The sequence below is a fragment of the Pristiophorus japonicus genome, chromosome 1 (genome assembly GCF_044704955.1).
Source record: "Pristiophorus japonicus isolate sPriJap1 chromosome 1, sPriJap1.hap1, whole genome shotgun sequence".
Taxonomy (NCBI): Eukaryota; Metazoa; Chordata; class Chondrichthyes; family Pristiophoridae; genus Pristiophorus; species Pristiophorus japonicus.
The window spans coordinates 516,701,209-516,720,075 of NC_091977.1; the positions used below are offsets into that span (position 1 = coordinate 516,701,209).

Below are 18,867 nucleotides of genomic sequence, written 5' to 3' on the forward strand. Positions count from 1 at the left end.
CGACCCCAATCCACCTGCTTTTGTGTGCTAAAATTCCCCTCTATGTGTTTTAACCTAACAACCCTTTAGCTCAGTATTATCCAACTAGCTTATTTGTTTAATAATTTGCATGTGCCTATCCTTACAGTACAATGTTTTCAGCCCTAAAATTCATCCTCTCCATGAGGATGGACATATCAAGATTGGCTGAACAATCTGGGGCTCTTTTCTCGAGACTGAGGGATGATCCGATGGAAGTGTGTTAGTATTGCCAGGACAATTAAATATGTTGTTACCGGGGAGCGGAAGGAGCAGTGTGGCGGCCTGGCCCAGCAGGCTGAGCGGCCCCCGGCCTGTGAGCACCATCGGAGCAGGCCGGGGTGCGGAAGGAGCAGTGTGGTGGTGAACCACTCCAGGGAGCAGCACGTACTGGAGCAGGAGAGCAACGGCTGCGAAGAGGGTGATGGGATTGGACAGCACCAAGATCCAGGTCGCTGATTGGAGTGTGGGCAGGTGCAGCAGGAGCGGCGAGGTCAGGGCGAAGGAGCGGCGAGAGATTGTAGAGGGACGTGATCGAGGCCCTGGAGAGGCATAAGTTCAGGGCCCAGAAGAGGCGAGCCCACACTGCGATATGTGTGTGCACTAGGTCAGTGCAGCAGAGCTGGTCTCCAGTCGTCTTGGATAACCCTTGCCACTGGACCAAGACCTAGCTCTGTCAAGCCCGTGCGGTGACTGGTGTACAACGGCCACCACATGCTAAAAAAAATCCACGCACAACATCTTCCACCCGTCAAGATTTAGTTCGGGATCTGAATATTGGGTCCTTCATTGAAACACCTGTGAACTTTTTGGCATGGAAGCAAGTCATCCTCAACTCAAGGGACCGCCTATGATGATGATGAAATATAAAACAAGAAATGCTGTCTCTGTATAAACCTTGGCCAGGGCTCTTCAACCTTACTGTGTCTAGTTTTGGTCTCCTTGCATGGTGGATGATAAGGAAGCCCTGGAGAAGGTTCAGTGGGTCACTGGACTAGTGCCTAGTTCAAAGGCCAAAAGTTATCACAATAGGCTTCGAACGCTGAGGCTTTTGACTGTAGTAAGCCTTAAGGAGATTTCTTTGTAGTTTTAGAAAATAATGATTGTATTTGATTCAGCCCATGTAGATAGGCTATTTGAGCTAGATAGGTTAGAGAGAACCGGGACTTAAGTCTAAATATTCGGAGGTAGTTCCTTTCACAGAGCCATTGACCTCTGGATCGAGTTGATGGCTGGTACAGTGAGCATTGAGCTGTATGAGTTCCTAAGAGTAGACAACATAACTGTAATGAGAAGGTCGGCGGGTCACTGGGGAATGTGTCACCCTGTTGCCAAGGTTTCTTGGAACGGTATGACTGCCTTCAGGGGTTGGAAAGGAATTTCTCAATTTTTGTTCCTAAACTTGCCTGAGGTTTATCCACCTCCCCAGGTGATTGCAAGGCTGGTGGGTAGGGCGGGGGAGAAGGGGGTTGGATGGGGGTGGTGGGGTGATGGAGTGCAGAGGTTACACCATGACAGTATGGGGCAGGCCTGACAGACCAGCTGGTCTTTCCCTGTCCTTTATCGTAAGTTCAAATGCTGCAATTATGGAGTCATATCACTCAGTGCAATATGCATCGAGACTCCCTAATGAGATGAGAATGTCCTGAAAAGCAGTATAAGATCTAACAAATGATAAAGTGGGAACGATAATTAAAATGAGACATGCACATCATTTACTTGAATGGTTTTAATACATTATTCTATGTGATTGATGGCCCATTATTTCATAACAGAATACCAGAAACTATTAATACCTTGTAATTCTGCCTCTTAGTAAAATTGTCTTGTTGCGATCTAATTAGTTTTAAGAGCAGATGAGATTACATTTACAAGTGACTGTGAAGCAAATCCAGTTATGAACTGCTGGTTTGCTCACCCCAAGTCTATTTGTACTGGTTCAGGACCAATGTACAGTGAAGTGGACCCATTGTACTGGGGGATAAGCATCGCCCTGTCAAATAGCAGAAGTCAGGTACAGCTGGTATGACAAATGCTGGAGCAAGAGATTTTACAGCTAATAACTTGCTATGTCTGTGGATTGATGTCGGAAGGGCTCACAGCTGGAGGAGAAACAGTAGCCAAAAACAGGAAGAAAAAAAATTAAAATCACACTGGGGGAAATGTCACATAGTGTTTTGAACATATTGATTTTTTTGAATTATTATTAATCATAAGCAGCTAACTAAACACAACCACAATATTGCATTACGTTTTGAAGTGCCGTTATTTATTTAAATGTGCCAGCTGTGGCTCAGTGGGCAGTACACTTGCCTCTGAGTCAGAAGGTACTTCAGGCACTTGAACACAAAAATCTAGGCTGACACTCCAATGCAGTGCTTAAGGGAGCAATGCACTGTCAGAAGTGCCGTCTTTCAGATGAGATGTTAAACCGAGGCCTAGTCTACCATCTCAGGTGGATGTAAAAGATCCCATGGCACTATTTCGAAGAAGAGCAGGGAAGTTATCCCCGGTGTCTTGGCCAATATTTATCCCTCATTCAACATAATAAAAACAGTTTACCTGGTCATTATCACATTGCTGTTTGTGGGAGCTTGCTGTGCGCAATTTGGCTGCAGCGTTTCCCACATTACAACAGCGACTACACTCCAACAGTACTTCATTGGCTGTAAAGTGCTTTGAGACGTCGGTGGTCGTGAAAGGTGCTATAATAATGTAAGTCTATCTTTTCTTTTTAAATCCATAATTCAGAGTCCCGCCTTGAGGGCTTAATGAGTAAAAGGTTAGTTCTGAGTCATTTCGACCAGGACCATTTGTGCCAAGTCAGCTGAGGCGGTGGTAGGGACACTAGAATTGGTCTCAATGAGGCTGGAGTCACATAGTGTGATATTAGTAACAAGAGCATTATCGCACTCATGGAAATTCCTTGTTCCACTACTTTACCGAGAGCACCAGCTTGTTTATGTAAATCAAATGAACTTCTTCGATATGAAACTCCCCACCCATGGGCTTTCAAAGTGTGGGAATATGAGTAGGATGACAGACTGTTGCTGATAATTTTGTCTCAAGGATTTAATACACAATGTTATCTGTCACGAGACCCGGGAGGAGAAATCTCTTCTTGTCTTACTTCTGTTGCTTGCCATAACAGGGATAGTGGACATGATACATTGTGCATTGAAATTATTTAGAAAAAGAAAATATCTTTATGCCCAACAAGCTGTCCCTGGATGTATTAACCCCACCGACCCAGCTTCTCACCATATCCATCAATCCTTTCTTTCAGATAAATGCATCAATCAGTAAGAATTTAAAGAGGAACAGGTACTAACACCACTGATGTCAATGATAGTCTTCATCAGAGCAGGCCAGAGGGGCTGTATGGCCTACTCCTGCTCCTATTTCTTATGTTCTTATCGTGCTGATTTTCCAACACATTTTTACATTAAAATGAGTTAAAGAGTGCTGATTTTTAAATATCAGTAACTGCAAAGCTTCATCCATAAAACAATTCATGGTTCATAGTACTAATGGTTTATTTCATCACAAATATTAAGGTAACTCCCTGATTGCTCAGTTGATAAATTCACCACATCGTGGGGTACTGGCAGTCCCTTTTTGATTCTTGGTTTCCTCGAATCATACAATGCAGAAGTAGGCCATTCGGCCCATCAAGCTTAGTGTATACTGAATCAGCTGATCTCAATCAGGAACGATGGCACTACAATAGTTTCAGTGCTCCGGTGTGGGGAGGGGGAAGGTACTGCACAATGTGCTATCCAGTGGTGGAGAGTTCAGGGGGCGATGTTAACCCCCTTCGCTCAGCAGAGACCTGGCGGATGGGCGGTTAAAATCGCCCTGGTTCTTACCTGCCCGAAAGCCGCCACGATCATAACATCAGCAATTTTAACCTTTTCTCCTGAGCAGGCAGCAAGGACAGACGCCCGGAGCCAACAGGGTTCTATGCATGTTGCGACCCGATGACATCATTGAGACCCGACTGTGATTTTAATCCACCCTGAGTTAAAATCGGGGCCATTGTGACCATCGGGTAAGGAAAGGCTTAGGCTTGGTCTTGTGACCCTCCCGCCCCCTGCTCCCAAGATCACTGTGGCCGGGATTTTCCTTAACTCAGTGGATCCGGGACGGGCGGTGTCGAAAATGAATTTATCTTGAAAGGTCTTGTTAAGCCCGCCCAGCACATTTCCTGCTGCAATTAGAGGAAGTGGGTCGGGTGACGTCATTCACGACACGACATCAGCCAGTTTCCTTAAAGGGACCATGGCTAACTTTTGACATTATCAGTGTTCTATGGCATTGAGCTTCTGCAAACACTGACAATCAATGCACAGAGGCACAGGGCTGCACCCAGGCTCGCCCATCACTCCCTCCATATGCTTATGCAGGGAGGCTCTCTTCCCTTCCGATGGGAGGAAGAGGCCTCCCCAGGAGACCAATGCAGCCTGGTTGCACATTGCAGAGGAGGGCACAAGCAGGGATGTCATCAGGAGGATCAGGCTGCAGTGGCACAAACATTAGATCACAAAACACTCGTACAAAGCCACATTCAACCTCATCCAGCTGTGCCTCTCATCACATCCCCATCACTCTGCCTTCCCTACCCTACTCCTGCAAATCCTTACTCACACCAACTTAGCTTGCACCTCCACCTCTCTATCTACATTATCACATCCCCATCTCACTAGTCACCCCTCACACGCCCTCATCCTAGTGCAATCATACAAGCTAACAACACAAAGAGTAGCCACTTGGGTGTTTTATCCAATGTTTATGTGAAGTTTCCTTTAATGTGCTGCCAAACATTGAAATCTTTATTTCAACATTTTCTGTGCTTGGACAGATTTGCGTGCATCTTTGGAAGTGGCTTAGTGAATTGCAGTGAATGGTGAGACATAACGGTATTCCCTGCAATGTGAAAGGAATGGCTTTGGTTATTGTAAGGATGCTTTATGGTGTTGGTGTGGGGTGGTGCCAACCTGGTGCATTATTTGGCAGCCAGGGAGTACAGCGTCCAGTGAAGTAAATCTGGCCATGGTGAGGCCATCCCTGGCCTCCTGGGCAGCAATGCTCTGTGTCCTGTGCAGCATCAGGCGAGTGCGGAGAAGTTTGGTGCTGCTGGTGTGCCTGGTGCAGTTGGTGTTGGGGCTGATGGTGGTCCGATTCTGAGGACCAAGGGGAGACGGTATAAACGGAACCCATGCTGGTGGAATAGCTGGCAGGTGGATTACAGATGACAAAAGCGATCTGTCAATGGTGAGAGAGGTCATGAGGTGAGACTGGATGGAGACTTGTGGAAAGACTTGCAGCCTGCAGAATCTGTTGTGGAAATGCAGTGGGCAACTCAGCTTATGGCTGAGGAATGTGATTTCTGTCAGATGGGAGCTGTTACTGTACATCTGAAGCAGTCAAGTAATCAGCTGGGGCAATGGCCGGAGAACTCCCGCCTCAGGTTGACAGGCGTGGTCACCGAACAGTGTGGTTCCCATGGCCATGAAGTTAAAGTTAAGAAGTAAGTTTAAAAGCCTGTTAATGGTCTGGTAAGTACTTTACGATGAGTTTAATTCGGTTGCCCGCTGCTGTCTGCTGGGTCTGCTCAGCACTGACAGACCCGACATTGAGAAAGATGTGTTGCAGTGAGTTGACAGAGGGTTCCCGACCCGCTGTGTAAAAAAAAAACGTTCCCACCTGACCTGCCCCCAATCCCGCCCGCTGACACCCTGCAAAATTCCGGCCTTTGTCTCAAGTAGAGGAAAACACAAATATTTGCAAGCAAATTTTTATTCACTATTAATATTTTTTTAAAGACAGTGCATAATAAGGTATCAATTTCCATTTATCAGAAGAGATTATGCATATTAAAAGACCAGTTTGTAAAGTAAAGCAGTTATCACTTTAAAGTGCAGCTATTACATGTACAAAGTACTGTTTGCAAAATCAGTATTCTGCTTTGAACCAAGTGATGGCAGGCTTACCACTACAATACCAGACCATCTTTTTATTCCACAAGAAATATTTTATTGGCAAAACTGGATGCAAATGCACTGGAGAGGATGCAGAGAGAAGGAATACGAGTGCTTTCAAGTCTAACAGGGATGAGCTGTGAGCAGAGATTAGAGAAGTTTAAACTCCACAATATAGAGGAGCTTAAGCAAGGCCTCACTGAGTTATGGAAAGTTCAGGTGAACCCAGACTGTCACATCACAGTAAGCAGGCTGGTAGAACCAGACAAGATTATATTATTCAAACAACAACAACAATAACAACTTGTAATTATATAGCACCTTTAACGTAGTGAAACGTCCTAAGGCGCTTCACGTGAGTATTATGAGATTAAAAATGTGACACCGAACCGTATAAGGAGAAATTAGCACAAATGACCAAAAGCTTGGTCAAAAAGGTATGGTTTAAGGAGCATCTTGAAGGAGGAGCGGTAGAGACACAGAGAGGTTTAGGGAGGGAGTTCCAGAGCTTGGGGCCTAGGCAACAGAAGGCACGGCCACCAATGGTTGAGCAATTATAATCAGAGATGCTTAAGAGGGCAGAATTAGAGGAGCGCAGACATCTCGGGGGGGTTGTGGGTCTGGAGCAGATTATAGAAATAGGGAGAGCGAGGCCATGAAGGGATTTGAAAATAAGAATGAAAATTTTTGAAATCAAGGCATTGCTTAACTGGAAGACAATGTAAGTCAGCGAGCACAGGGGTGATGGGTGAGCGGGACTTGGTGCGAGTTAGGACATAGGCAGCGAGTTTTCGATCATCTCTAGTTTACATAGGGTAGAATGTGGGAGGCCGGCCAGGAGTGCATTGGAATAGTCAAGTCTAGAGGCAACAAAGGTAAGGATGAGGACTTCAGCAGCGGATGAACTGAGGCAAGGGTGGAGACGGGCGAAGTTACGGAGGTGGGAATAGGCGGTCTTAGTTATGCTGCGGATATGTGGTCAAAAGCTCATTTCAGGGTCAAATATGACAGCAAGGTTGCGAACAGTCTGGTTCAGCCTCAGACAGAAGTTGGGGGGAGGGATAGAGTCAGTGGCTAGGGAATGGAGTTTGGGGTGAAGATAAATTTAAAACAGACCATAAGAAAATGTATTTACTCAAGGGTTGATAAATATTTGGAATAATCGACCAAGTTGAGGTGGCAGAATCAAAGACGATGGAAATGTTCAAAATACAGTGAGCTGAAATATTCAAGGCATGAGCTTAATCAATCAAATGTCTTTTGCTTACACTTTCCTTTTCTTATGTTCTTGCACTTGATAAATTGCTCTCTCACACACAGCTCACATTAATTATGACAATTAATTATTTTGTTGATAAAATGGTAATTCTGTCACATTATTGTGACACAGAGAAATATTTTTTGTATTCTACCCACCCCCAGTTGCTCAAAGAACATGAAGAGTGAATTAAATAACATTGTAACAGGCTTTTAGTTATATAGATTATGCACGTGCCAATAGCAGCAGTAACATATAAACTACAGTGGGGCTGACCAAACATGTACAACAACAACTTGCATTTATATAGCACCTTTGACGTACTAAAACCGCCCAAGGAGCTTCACGGGGGCGTTAGCAAACAGAATTTGACACCGAGCCACATAAGGAGATAATAGGACAGATCTTGGACAAAGAAGTAGGTTTTAAGGCGCATCTTAAAGGAGGAGAGGTAGAGAGGCGGAGAGGTTTAGGGAGGGAATTCCAGAGCTTAGGGCTTAGGTAGCTGAAGGTCACAGCCGCCAATGGTGGAGTGATTAAAAATCGGGATATGCAAGAAGCCAGAATTGGAGGAAGCAGAGATCTCAGAGGGTTGTAGGGCTGGAGGAGGTTGCAGACATCGGGAGGGATGAGGCCAAAGAGGGATTTGTACATAAGGATAAGATTTTTCTCTAAGTATATATTTAACATTTTGTCCCCAGAAAAATGATTGCTGAAGCAGTTTATTATACGTTACCAGTCCTCGAGTGAGAGTTAGGATTCGGGCAGCAGGATTTTAGATAAGCTCAAGTTTATGTATTAAATATTTCCCAAAATTCTCTCACCTGTATGAGGTCCCTAAAAGGATCATGTGGATCAATTCATTTCCCTCCTGTAATCAATCTCTAAAATATTGATAGTGAGGTAACATTCAGCACCAATCACCACAATTCTGATTCATTTTATGTTTTTCCAGTTCTCTACACTTCTCTTCTTAATGGCCCTGGCTCTTGTTTAGGTATAATTCAAAGGGCACCTGCCTGTGCCTCAGTGCCCATCACAGTGTTTGGTGGCGGGGGGGGGGGGGGGGCGGGGGGCGGCAATAGGGAGGGGGTGGTGCCACAGATGTACCTCCAAACCTGGAGGGCCCTCCCTCTGACCCCGACAGGATCAGCAACAGAGTCCAACAGGAAGAATGATTACGGTGTAACTGATGGGATCACGCCACTGTGGATTTGCTAGACCTTTTTTTAACTCCTGTGTATTTTGTATCATGTTAACGATGGTAAACTAGTTTTTCCACTCGGGCGAAATCCGAAGCACATCTAGCATAACTCACGCTCCTGAGTTTAAAAAGGCTGACCCCATTGCAGTTTTTGGTATCAGCTTAATTTGAATGACACCCCAAGAATTAGAAATGCTTTTGATTTGGAGTTTTTCCATTGACGGGCAGAAAATAGCATACTGCGGTATCAGTTTAAAGAGACAGGTACGATCACAGCCGTTTTTGGATTCTTCATCTATAAATTTCTGGAACTCTCTGCCTGGAAAGGTGGTAGAGGCAGAAACCCTCACGACATTTAATAGGTGCTTGAATGGGCACTTGAAGTGCCGTAACCTGCGAGGTAACGGGACCAAGAGCTGGGAAGTGAGATTAGACTGGATAATCTCTTGTTGGCTGGCGCAGATATAATGGTAAGTACTTCAGGGAATCTAATACAGCCAGAGTGGTTTCCTGGACTAGTTTCGATCACCTGGATGGATCAGAGAGGAATTTTCCCAGATTTTTTTTCCCCAATTGGCCTGGGTTTTTATCTGTTTTTTTGCTTCTCCCAGGAGATCGTACGGCTCTGGTCGGGGTGGAGTGTAAAGTGTTGCGATACATGGGGTGTCACAGTTGTGTGGGGCGGACTGGTTGGGCTGGGTGCTCTTTCTCTGTCTGCCATTGCTCATTGTTCATAGGTTTAGATGTAACCTTCAGGGCTGCTGACCGAGGGCCGTGTGGCTCTTTGTCGGCCGGCACAGACACGATGGGCCGAAATGGCCTCCTTCTGCGCTGTAAATTTCTGTGTCTATATTTCAATTAAGGACTATGGAATCATGGGAAGTGTAGCAAATTGGATTAAAAAGAAGTTATAAAGGATTAAACAGAGGACGAATTGAAGGCAGTTTCTCAGAGTGGTTGGAAGTAGTTAGTGGTTGCACCACTGGTTCGGTTCTGGAATTGTTTCCATTCACTGTGTAGGTCAATGGTTTGTATATTGAACTGGAACGAGTGAAGACAAACTTGCAGAAGATCCTAAAATAGGTGTTGTAAATAATACTGAGGACCAAAGGAAGCTACAAGGAGATATTGATCCTTTGGCATGTCTGATGGTCATGAGAGGCACTATATAAATGCTAATCTCTTTTTTTCTTTTAGAATGGGCAAAAAAAATGTCAGCCATTGACTCAGTGAGCTGCCTTTGAGTCAGATGGTTGTGGGTTCAGGTCCCACTCGAAAGATTTAAGCATAAAAATGTAAGTTAACACTCCAGTGCAGTGCTGAGGGGAATGCTGTCAGAGGTGCCGTCTTTTGGATGAGACGTTAAACGGAGGCACAGTCTGGCCTCTCAGGGGGATGTAAAAGATCCCATGACACTATTTCGAAGAAGAACAGGGGAGTTATTCCCGGTGACCCGGCCAATTTTTATCCCTCAATCAACATAACAAAAACAGATTATCTGGTCATTATCTCATTGTTGTTTATGGAAGCTTACTGTGTGCAGATTGACTGCCATGTTTCTTACATTACAACAATGACTACACTCCAAAAAGCTCTTAATTGGTTGTAAAGCACTTAGGGAGGTCCGGTGGTCGTGAAAGGTGCTATATTAAATGCAAGGGGTGCATTTTCGGGTCTTCTGCGCTCCCTTTTTAGCCCCACTGGCGACAATGGTGGCGGTGAGGTCTTCTGGCCAGGAGTCAGCCACCAGCGCCCCAGCTTTGCAACGACACGGAGCAGCACCACCCGGAAGAGCTGTGCTGGTGTGCAACGCCCCTAATTGTGATACCAGCACGAGTATTGACTTCAGCCCAACCTATTCGCCCCGAAACGCGCCCTGCAGTGAACGCCTGGGAAATCAGGCAGTCCAACGATACCGACTACAGAGATAAGTAATGGACTCCTAAGGTGATTGATTGTTCTTTTCATTTTTTTTGTGCTTTATGTTGTGGTGGCCTGGGCAATGTTTTGGGAATGTTTTTTTGGGGTGGGGGGAGCCGGGGAGCATTTTTTTTCAGCAGGCGTCTCTGGGAGCGTTCCCGGCCCGGCTCTTTAGCTCAGGAATTTCCCATGCTAAGCTTCCCTTAGCGCTGCACCCCAGCCTCACGGCCCAGCTGCCTAATGTTACTTACTGAGGCGTAAACTGTTCGCGGGCTCAAACTTTACTGCCCCGCCGCCATTACCGCCCCGAAATCATCATAGCCGAAAATCCAGCCCAATTAATTTTTTTCTTTAAGAATGGGCAAAAAACGTGGCAGATGGAATTCCATGTCAGTAAATGTGAGATAATGCAATTTGGTCAGAAAAGTAATAGTAATTATACTTTGAATGGGGAAAATCTGGCTAATGTAAAGGAGCAGAGGGATTTGGTGGTTCAGGTTCACAAAACCTTAAAAGTATTACCTCAAGTGGATAAGGCCATTTTTTTTAAAAAGCTAATGGGATACTGAGTTTTATGGCAAATACAATAGAATATAAAAGTTGAGATGTAATGGGGAATCTATATAAAATGTTCATATGACCTCAGATTGAGCACTGTTTGCAAATTTGGGCTCCACAATATAGAAAGTATATTAAAGTATTTAAGGAGGTTACAATGCAAATGCACGAGGATGCTGCCTGGTATGAGGAAATACAAATATGAAGAAAGACTTGAGAAATTGGAGCCGTTTTTGTTTAAAAAACGAGATTATGGGCTGATTTGAAATGGGTATTTAATATTTGAAGAGATGGGGCAAAGTAGATAGAATCCAGTGATTGAGGGGTCAAGACTGAGAGGACACAGATATAAGATGAACTGTAAAAGGTTGACGGCAGAGCGAATGAGAAACCTTTTTACATAGAAGGTTGTAAGGTTGTCGAATCATTATCAGAGTTAATGATTGAAACAAGGGAATAGTTTAGATAGGTGGTTAAAGGAAAGGGAAATAAAGGGATATAGGAATAGGGTGAGCCATTGGGAATAGGGCTACTGCTCATTCGGAAGCTAAACACCAGCACAGTTAGACTAGTTGGGCCGAATGACATGGTTTAGTTTTTTAAACTTGTATCTAATTCTATATAAAAAGTTATAATGCTGAGCATCCAGGATAAATATATTCCCAAAACATACAAGTTCAGACTAAACATCTCATAGAATCTCAAAAACTTACAGCACAGAAGGGGGCTATTTGGCCCGTCGAGCCTGTGCCAGATCTTCGAAAGAGCAGTAGGGTTTAGAACCACATCCCCGTGTTTTGCCCATAACCCTGTAAGTTCCTCGTCCTCAAGTACCTGTCCAACTCCCTTTTAAAATTATTTATAGAATCAGTTTCCACCACCTTTTCAGGTAGAGCGTTCCAGATCACGACAATTCTCTGACTGAAAAAATGGCTCCTCATCTCCCCTCGAGATCTTTTGCCAATGATTTTGTATTGAGGGAATCATTTTTCTCTATCTACTCTATCGAAACCTCTCATTATCTTGAAAACCTCTATGAGGTCACTTCTTAACCTTCCCTGTTCCAAGGAGAACAGTCCTAACTTTTCCAACCTCTCCTCAAATCTGAAATCCCTCATCCCTGGTAACTTCATGGTAAACTTCCTCTGCACCCTTTCCTGAAGTGTGCTGCCCAAAATTGTCCACAGTGCTCCAGGTGAGGCCTAACTCGGTGTGACCCTCAATAGATTGGCAAACAAATTGAAAGTGGGACAAAGAGGAAACGTGATCTGTACAAATACCGCATGAAGAAAAGAGAAAGGGCTCACTGGGATAAAAGCAAGAAAATACAGAGTGATCAGAGAGGCAAAGGAGCAGAGCAGCTTAATAATAAATCATTCTTTCAGCACCACAACTACAAGATGACAGTCAGAGGAGAGGTGAAAACTATAAAAGGTGTAAACGGGCTCTAAACCGAAGATGAGCACAAGTATTGACAAGAGGAAATGTAATCAGCATGCCCTCTTCAAACAAAGATATTGCAAGTATAGTGACTTAAATATAAATAAGATGATCATTAAGAAATAGAGGAGACATTCAAGCACCGGATGTAATGCAGAGAAGAGCATTAAAGCTGACCCCAGTGTCGCAGGCCTGAGGCTCTGGGGAAAGGCTGCAGCAACCTGCAGCCTGGCAAGGAGGCATCTGAGAGATCAACTTGGAAAGGTGGTGAAGATTGTTAATAGTATAGAAAAAGTTAATGCTTTAAATTGTGCGACTAGGAATAGGGGGCATAAATTCAAACTAGTAAAAAGGTAATAAAAACCAGAAAATGCTGGAAATACTCAGCAAGTCAGGCAGCACCTGTGGAGAGGGAAACAGAGTTAACGTTTCAAGTCGGTGTAATGCTAGGACTGATAGCAGGAAATTCTTCTTTCACAAAAAAATCAACATGTGAAATAAAAGTAGTGGAGGCATAAAACCCTGGAATCATTTAAGAGACAATTACATGTTTATACGAAGACATTTCTGAACGAGACAGATTATTAAGTATTTGGAATGTTTTTTCTTTAACAATGCTGTGATATATACTGACGACAACACTAACAGATACAAGATGGCTCCGATACAGAAAACTATCATCATGTGACTTTGCCACATTACAAATATGTTGTTAGCTAGTATATCTGTGAAGTGCAATTACCGACCAGTCTGCTCAAGGCTCTCTGCTTTTTATTGGAACGGAGTATTGGATCTGACCCGAACAGGCAGCTCACCGCGTTACTCTAAGCAGCTGCTTGGCATCGCTGGCTGAACAGGACTTCCACCACGGTTGGGTCTATGAGGGTGGAAATATCCCCCAAATCTTTCTCATTGCAAGCAATGTGCCTCAGGATACGCCTCATTATTTTACCTTTGAGGAAGGAAGAAATACTGGGTTAAAATTGGTTCTGTCATGAGTTGGACACTTTTTACAACCGATGCATGTGTCCCTGACTGCGGTCTCGGGACTTCACGGCAATGTGTGGTTTACCTGATCGGGTTTTTGGGAGCCCAGGTGCATTTTGTATGAAGTCCGGCGTGGCTATCGGTCCGATCTTTTGTCGTACTACAAATGTAAAAAGGAGACAATAAAGGATTTTAGTAAGTGCAACTGCATTATTTTCTTGTGATTTTGTTGTGTTCTTTGTCAAGGTGAAGAGCAACCAGGAATGAACACTGTTCCATTTTCTTTCACAAGTTTGTGCATCAAGCACTCCCACATCAGATGCAATACAATTTTCTTACAACAAGAACATCGGCAAGGTCATAAAAGTGCCACCCACGGCATCAATGTGATGTTTCTTTTCTCACAACGGCCATCCATGTGACATTTTTAATATGTGCTTCAAAGTAGATAAACATCATGGGTAGCACTCTCATCTCTGAGTAGGAAGGTTGAGGGTTCAAGTCCCACTCCAGGGACTTGAGCACAAAAATCTAGGCTGACACTCCAGTGCAGTACTGAGGGAGGGCAACACTGTTGGAAGTGCCATCGTTTAGATGAGGTGTTAAACCAAGACCCCATCTGTCCTCTCAGGAGGACATAAAAGATCCCATTGCACTATTCAAAGAAGAGCAAGAGAGTTCGGGCCAATATTTATCCTTCAAACAACATCACTGAAAGCAGATTATCTGGTCATAGAAACATAGAAATATAGAAAATAGGTGCAGGAGTAGGCCATTCGGCCCTTCCAGCCTGTACCACCATTCAATAAGATCATGGCTGATCATTCACCTCAGTACCACTTTCTCTCCATACCCCTTGATTACTTTAGCTGTAAGGGCCATATCCAACTCCCTCTTGAATATATCGAACGAACTGGCACCAACAACTCTCTGCGGAAGAGAACTCCACAGGTTAACAACACTCTGAGTGAAGAAGTTTCTCCTCATCTTGGTCCTAAATAGCTTACCCCTTATCCTTAGACTGTGAGCCTTGGTTCTGGACTCCCCCAACATCGGGAACATTCTTCCTGCATCTAACCTGTCCAGTCCCGTCAGAATGCTATATGTTTCTATGAGATCCCCTCTCATTCTTCTAAATTCCAGTGAATACAGGCCCAGTCAATCCAGTCTCTCCTCATATGTCAGTCCTGCCATCCCGGGAATCAGTCTGGTGAACCTTCGCTGCACTCCCTCAATAGCAAGAATGTCCTTCCTCAGATTAGGAGAAGGAAACTGAACACAATATTCCAGGTGAGGCCTCACCAAGGCCCTGTACAGCTGCAGCAAGACCTCCCTGCTACTATACTCAAATCCCCTAGCTATGAATGCCAACATGCCATTTGCCTTCTTCACCATCTGCTGCACCTGCATGCCAACCTTCAATGACTGATGTACCATGACACTCAGGTCTCGTTGCACCTCCCCTTTTTCTAATTTTCCGCCATTCAGATAATATTCTACCTTCATGTTTTTGCCCCCAAAGTGGATAGCCTCACATTTATCCACATTATACTGCATCTGCCATGTATTTGCCCACTCACCTAACATGTTCAAGTCACCCTGCAGCCTCTTAGCGTCCTCCTCACAGCTCACATTGCCACCCAGTTTAGTGTCATCTGCAAACTTACACTCAATTCCTTCATCTAAATCATTGTAAAGAGCTAAGGTCCCAGCACTGAGCCCTGCGGCACCCCACGAGTCACTGCCTGCCATTCTGAAAAGGACCCGTTTATCCCAACTCTCTGCTTCCTGTCTGCCAACCAGTTCTCTATCCACATCAATATATTACCCCCAATACCATGTGCTTTCATTTTGCACACCAATCTCTTGTGTGGGACCTTGTCAAAAGCCTTTTGAAAGTCCAAATACACCACATCCACTGGTTCTCCCTTGTCCACTCTACCAGTTACATCCTCAAAAAATTCCAAAAGATTTGTCAAGCATGATTTCCCTTTCATAAATCCATGCTGACTTGGACCAATCCTGTCACTGCTTTCCAAATGCGCTGCTATTTCATCTTTAATAATTGATTCCAAAATTTTCCCCACTACTGATGTCAGGCTAACCGATCTATAATTCCCCGTTTTCTCTCTCCCTCCTTTCTTAAAAAGTGGTGTTACTTTAGCTACCCTCCAGTCCATTGGAACTGATCCAGAGTCGATAGACTGCTGGAAAATGATCACCAAAGCATCCACTGTTTCTAGGGCCACTTCCTTAAGTACTCTCGGCTGAAGACTATCAGGCCCTGGGGATTTATCGGCCTTCAATCCCATCAATTTCCTGAACACAATTTCCTGACTAATAAGGATTTCCTTCAGTTCCTCCTTCTCGCTAGACCCTCGGTCCCCTTGTATTTCCGGAACGTTATTTGTGTCTTCCTTCATGAAGACAGAACCAAAGTAGTTGTTCAATTGGTCTGCCATTTCTTTGTTCCCCATTATATATTCACCTGATTCTGAATGCAAGGGACCTATGTTTGTCTGCAATAATCTTTTTCTCTTCATATATCTATAGAAGCTTTTGCAGTCAGTTTTTATGTTCCTAGCAAGCTTCCTCTCATACTCTATTTTCCCCCTCCTAATTAAACCCTTTGTCCTCCTCTGCTGAATTCTAAATTTCTCCCAGTCCTCAGGTTTGCTGCTTTTTCTGGCCAATTTATATGCTTCTTCCTTGGATTTAACACTATCCTTAATTTTCCTCATTAGCCACGGTTAAGCCACCTTCCCCGTTTCATTTTTACTCAAGACAGGGATGTACAATTGTTGAAGTTCATCCATGTGATCTTTAAATGTCTGCCATTGCCCATCCACCATCAACCCTTTAAGTATCATTCGCCAGTCTATTCTAGCCAATTCACGTCTCATACCATCAAAGTTACCTTTCCTTAAGTTCAGGACCCTAGTCTCTGAATTAACTGTGTCACTCTCCATCTTAATAAAGAATTCTACCATATTATGGTCACTCTTCCCCAAGGGGCCTTGCACAACAAGATTGCTAATTAGTCCTTTCTCGTTACACATCACCCAGTCTAAGATGGCCAACCTCTAGTTGGTTCCTCAACATATTGGTCTAGAAAACCATCCCTAATACACTCCAGGAAATCCTCTGCCACCGTACTGCTACCAGTTTGGTTAGCCCAATCTATATGTAGATTAAAGTCGCCCATGATAACTGCTGTACCTTTATTGCACGCATCCCTTATTTCTTGTTTGATGCTGTCCCCAACCTCACTACTACTGTTTGGTGGTCTGTGCACAACTCCCACTATTGTTTTCTGCCCTTTGGTATTCCGCAGCTCTACCCATACAGATTCCACATCATCCAAGCTAATGTCCTTCCTTAATATTGCGTTAATTTCCTCTTTAACCAGCAACGCTCCCCCACCTCCTTTTCCTTCTGTCTATCCTTCCTGAATGTTGAATACCCCTGGATGTTGCGTTCCCAGTCTTGGTTACCCTGGAGCCATGCCTCCATAATTCCAATTATATCATATTCGTTAATAGCTGTGTTAATTCGTTTATATCATATTCGTTAGCTCATTGCTGTTTGTGGGAGATTGCTATGCGCAAATTAGCTGTCAGGCTGTCAGACTGCACTTCAAAAGTACTTCACCTACTGTAAAGCGCAATGGGACGTCCTGAGGTCATGAAAGGCGCTATATAAATGAAAATCTTTCTTTCCTTCAGTGTGCCGTTGAGCTTAAACAGCTGATCTTTCACATCTGACCAGTTTGTCACAAGAAGCAGACCATTATCTCCATCTCAAGACTTCATGAGTTAGCTAAATGTTAGAGCATGTGCCAGATCCAGTTTTGCCCTGAAGGATATCATTAATCACCTAGGAATTTTAGCTAGTAAAGAAGAAATCTGAAATAATAACAGAAAATGTTGGAGAGAAACAGCAATTCTGTCAGCATTTGGAAGAGTAAAGTTCAAACGAACACCCCCCTGAAATGTCTCTTTCAACTGCTATATATTTCAGGATTCTGCCGCCATTGTTTTATGAATTTTAATTCCTGCATGCATAAAATTCCCCAATGCTATTCTGTTTTTCTTTTTTCATCTGTCACCGGGTTCTCTCTGGCGGGTAATGCAATGCAATCTCATTCCTGTCTCGCTGCTATCCCGCTGATTCTGGCAATGACAGCCGCTCCTTGATTTGCAGATAACATTAAGCAGCAGTAAGTGGCAGTGTCAGTGAACAAATGTGCTGTGTTCAGCACCTGCCAGTAAAAGCACAGGCTACAAGATTGATTGATTCACCAGACTGATTCCTGGGATGAGAGGGCTGTCTTATGATGAGAGATTGTGCAAAATGGGCCTATACTTTAGAATAGAATACGATAGTTTAGAAGAATGAGAGGTGATCTATTAGAAACGTACAAGATTCTGAAGGAGATTGACAGGGTAGATGCTGAGAGGTTGTTTCCCCTGGTTGGAGTGTCTAGATCTAGGAGGTCACAGTCTCAGGATAAGGAGAAGGCCATTTAAAAACAGAGATGAGGAGGAATTTCTTCACTCAGAGGGTTGTGAATCTTTGGAATTCTCTGCCCCAGAGGCTGTGGATGCTGAGTCTCTGAATATAGTCACGGCTGAGATCGATTTTTGGAGTCTGGGGAATCAAGGGATGTGGGGATAGGGCGGGTAAGTGGAATTGAGGTCGATGATCAGCCATAATCCCATTGAATGGCAGAGCAGGCTCGAGGGGCCGTATGGCCTACTCCTGTTCCTATTTCTTATGTTCTTATGTTCCGTGATTCAATATCCAGCAAACTTCTGAGAACAGGTGGGTTTTAGCCAAGAAAAAAAATAGTACGGTCAGGGAGTGCAAGTAAAGATTAAAACCCTCAACCCCCTCCCCTCCAGAATGTGCTGAATGTTACAGACAAGAGTGCCAACCGCCCATTTCGAAGCCTGCTCTCAAAATTGGTTTTCGGCGTTAGGTTTTTGTATGCCTTGCGCTTCCATTTTTCTACGTAAACTGTTGAAAATAGCCCCTCCCCCATGGGTTTAAATCTGGGCCCCACCTGTGTACCCTTGTTGTAACTTTGTGCTATATGGGCGCATGGGCATTTAATGCACTCATTGTCCACTATTGTTACAAAGCCATTGACCTGTTTCAAAGGGCAGACAAGAGAATGTCACATCAATAGGTTCTGTGTTTGTATGCTGCTATTGCAAACAGTAGTTTCTAAGCTTATAAAAAAAAGCAAAAAAAACTGCAGATGCTGACAATCTGGAACAAGAACGGAAAATGTCAATCTGCATCTGCGGAGATAAAGGTCAAGTTAACTTTTCAGGCACAAAGCCTCCTCAGCACTGAAAAATTAATAAGCATATTAGCAGAATCGTAAAGGAAAACAGAGATTCTCCAATCATAGGAATTTAATGAGTTTAATGACATGTAACCAGCTTAAAAGAAAAGTACAAGATTGTTAAATGATGTAAAAGATAATCTCAATC

At 44.0% G+C, this 18,867-nt stretch overlaps 1 protein-coding gene across 3 annotated transcripts in view; it reads right to left on the reverse strand.

Annotated features, from left to right (window-relative positions):
• Positions 1 to 5,801: 5,801 nt before the first annotated feature.
• Positions 5,802 to 18,867, reverse strand: part of acss2l (acyl-CoA synthetase short chain family member 2 like) — a 138,926-nt gene continuing 125,860 nt past the window's right edge. For all 3 annotated transcript variants that reach the window (XM_070895999.1, XM_070896017.1, XM_070896007.1), the window contains 2 exons: positions 13,452 to 13,526; positions 5,802 to 13,331 (listed from right to left, as the gene is read on the reverse strand). In XM_070895999.1, coding sequence (XP_070752100.1) covers positions 13,204 to 13,331; positions 13,452 to 13,526 — 203 coding nt within the window. In that variant the 3' untranslated portion in view covers positions 5,802 to 13,203. The remainder of the gene's footprint in view (positions 13,332 to 13,451; positions 13,527 to 18,867) is intronic.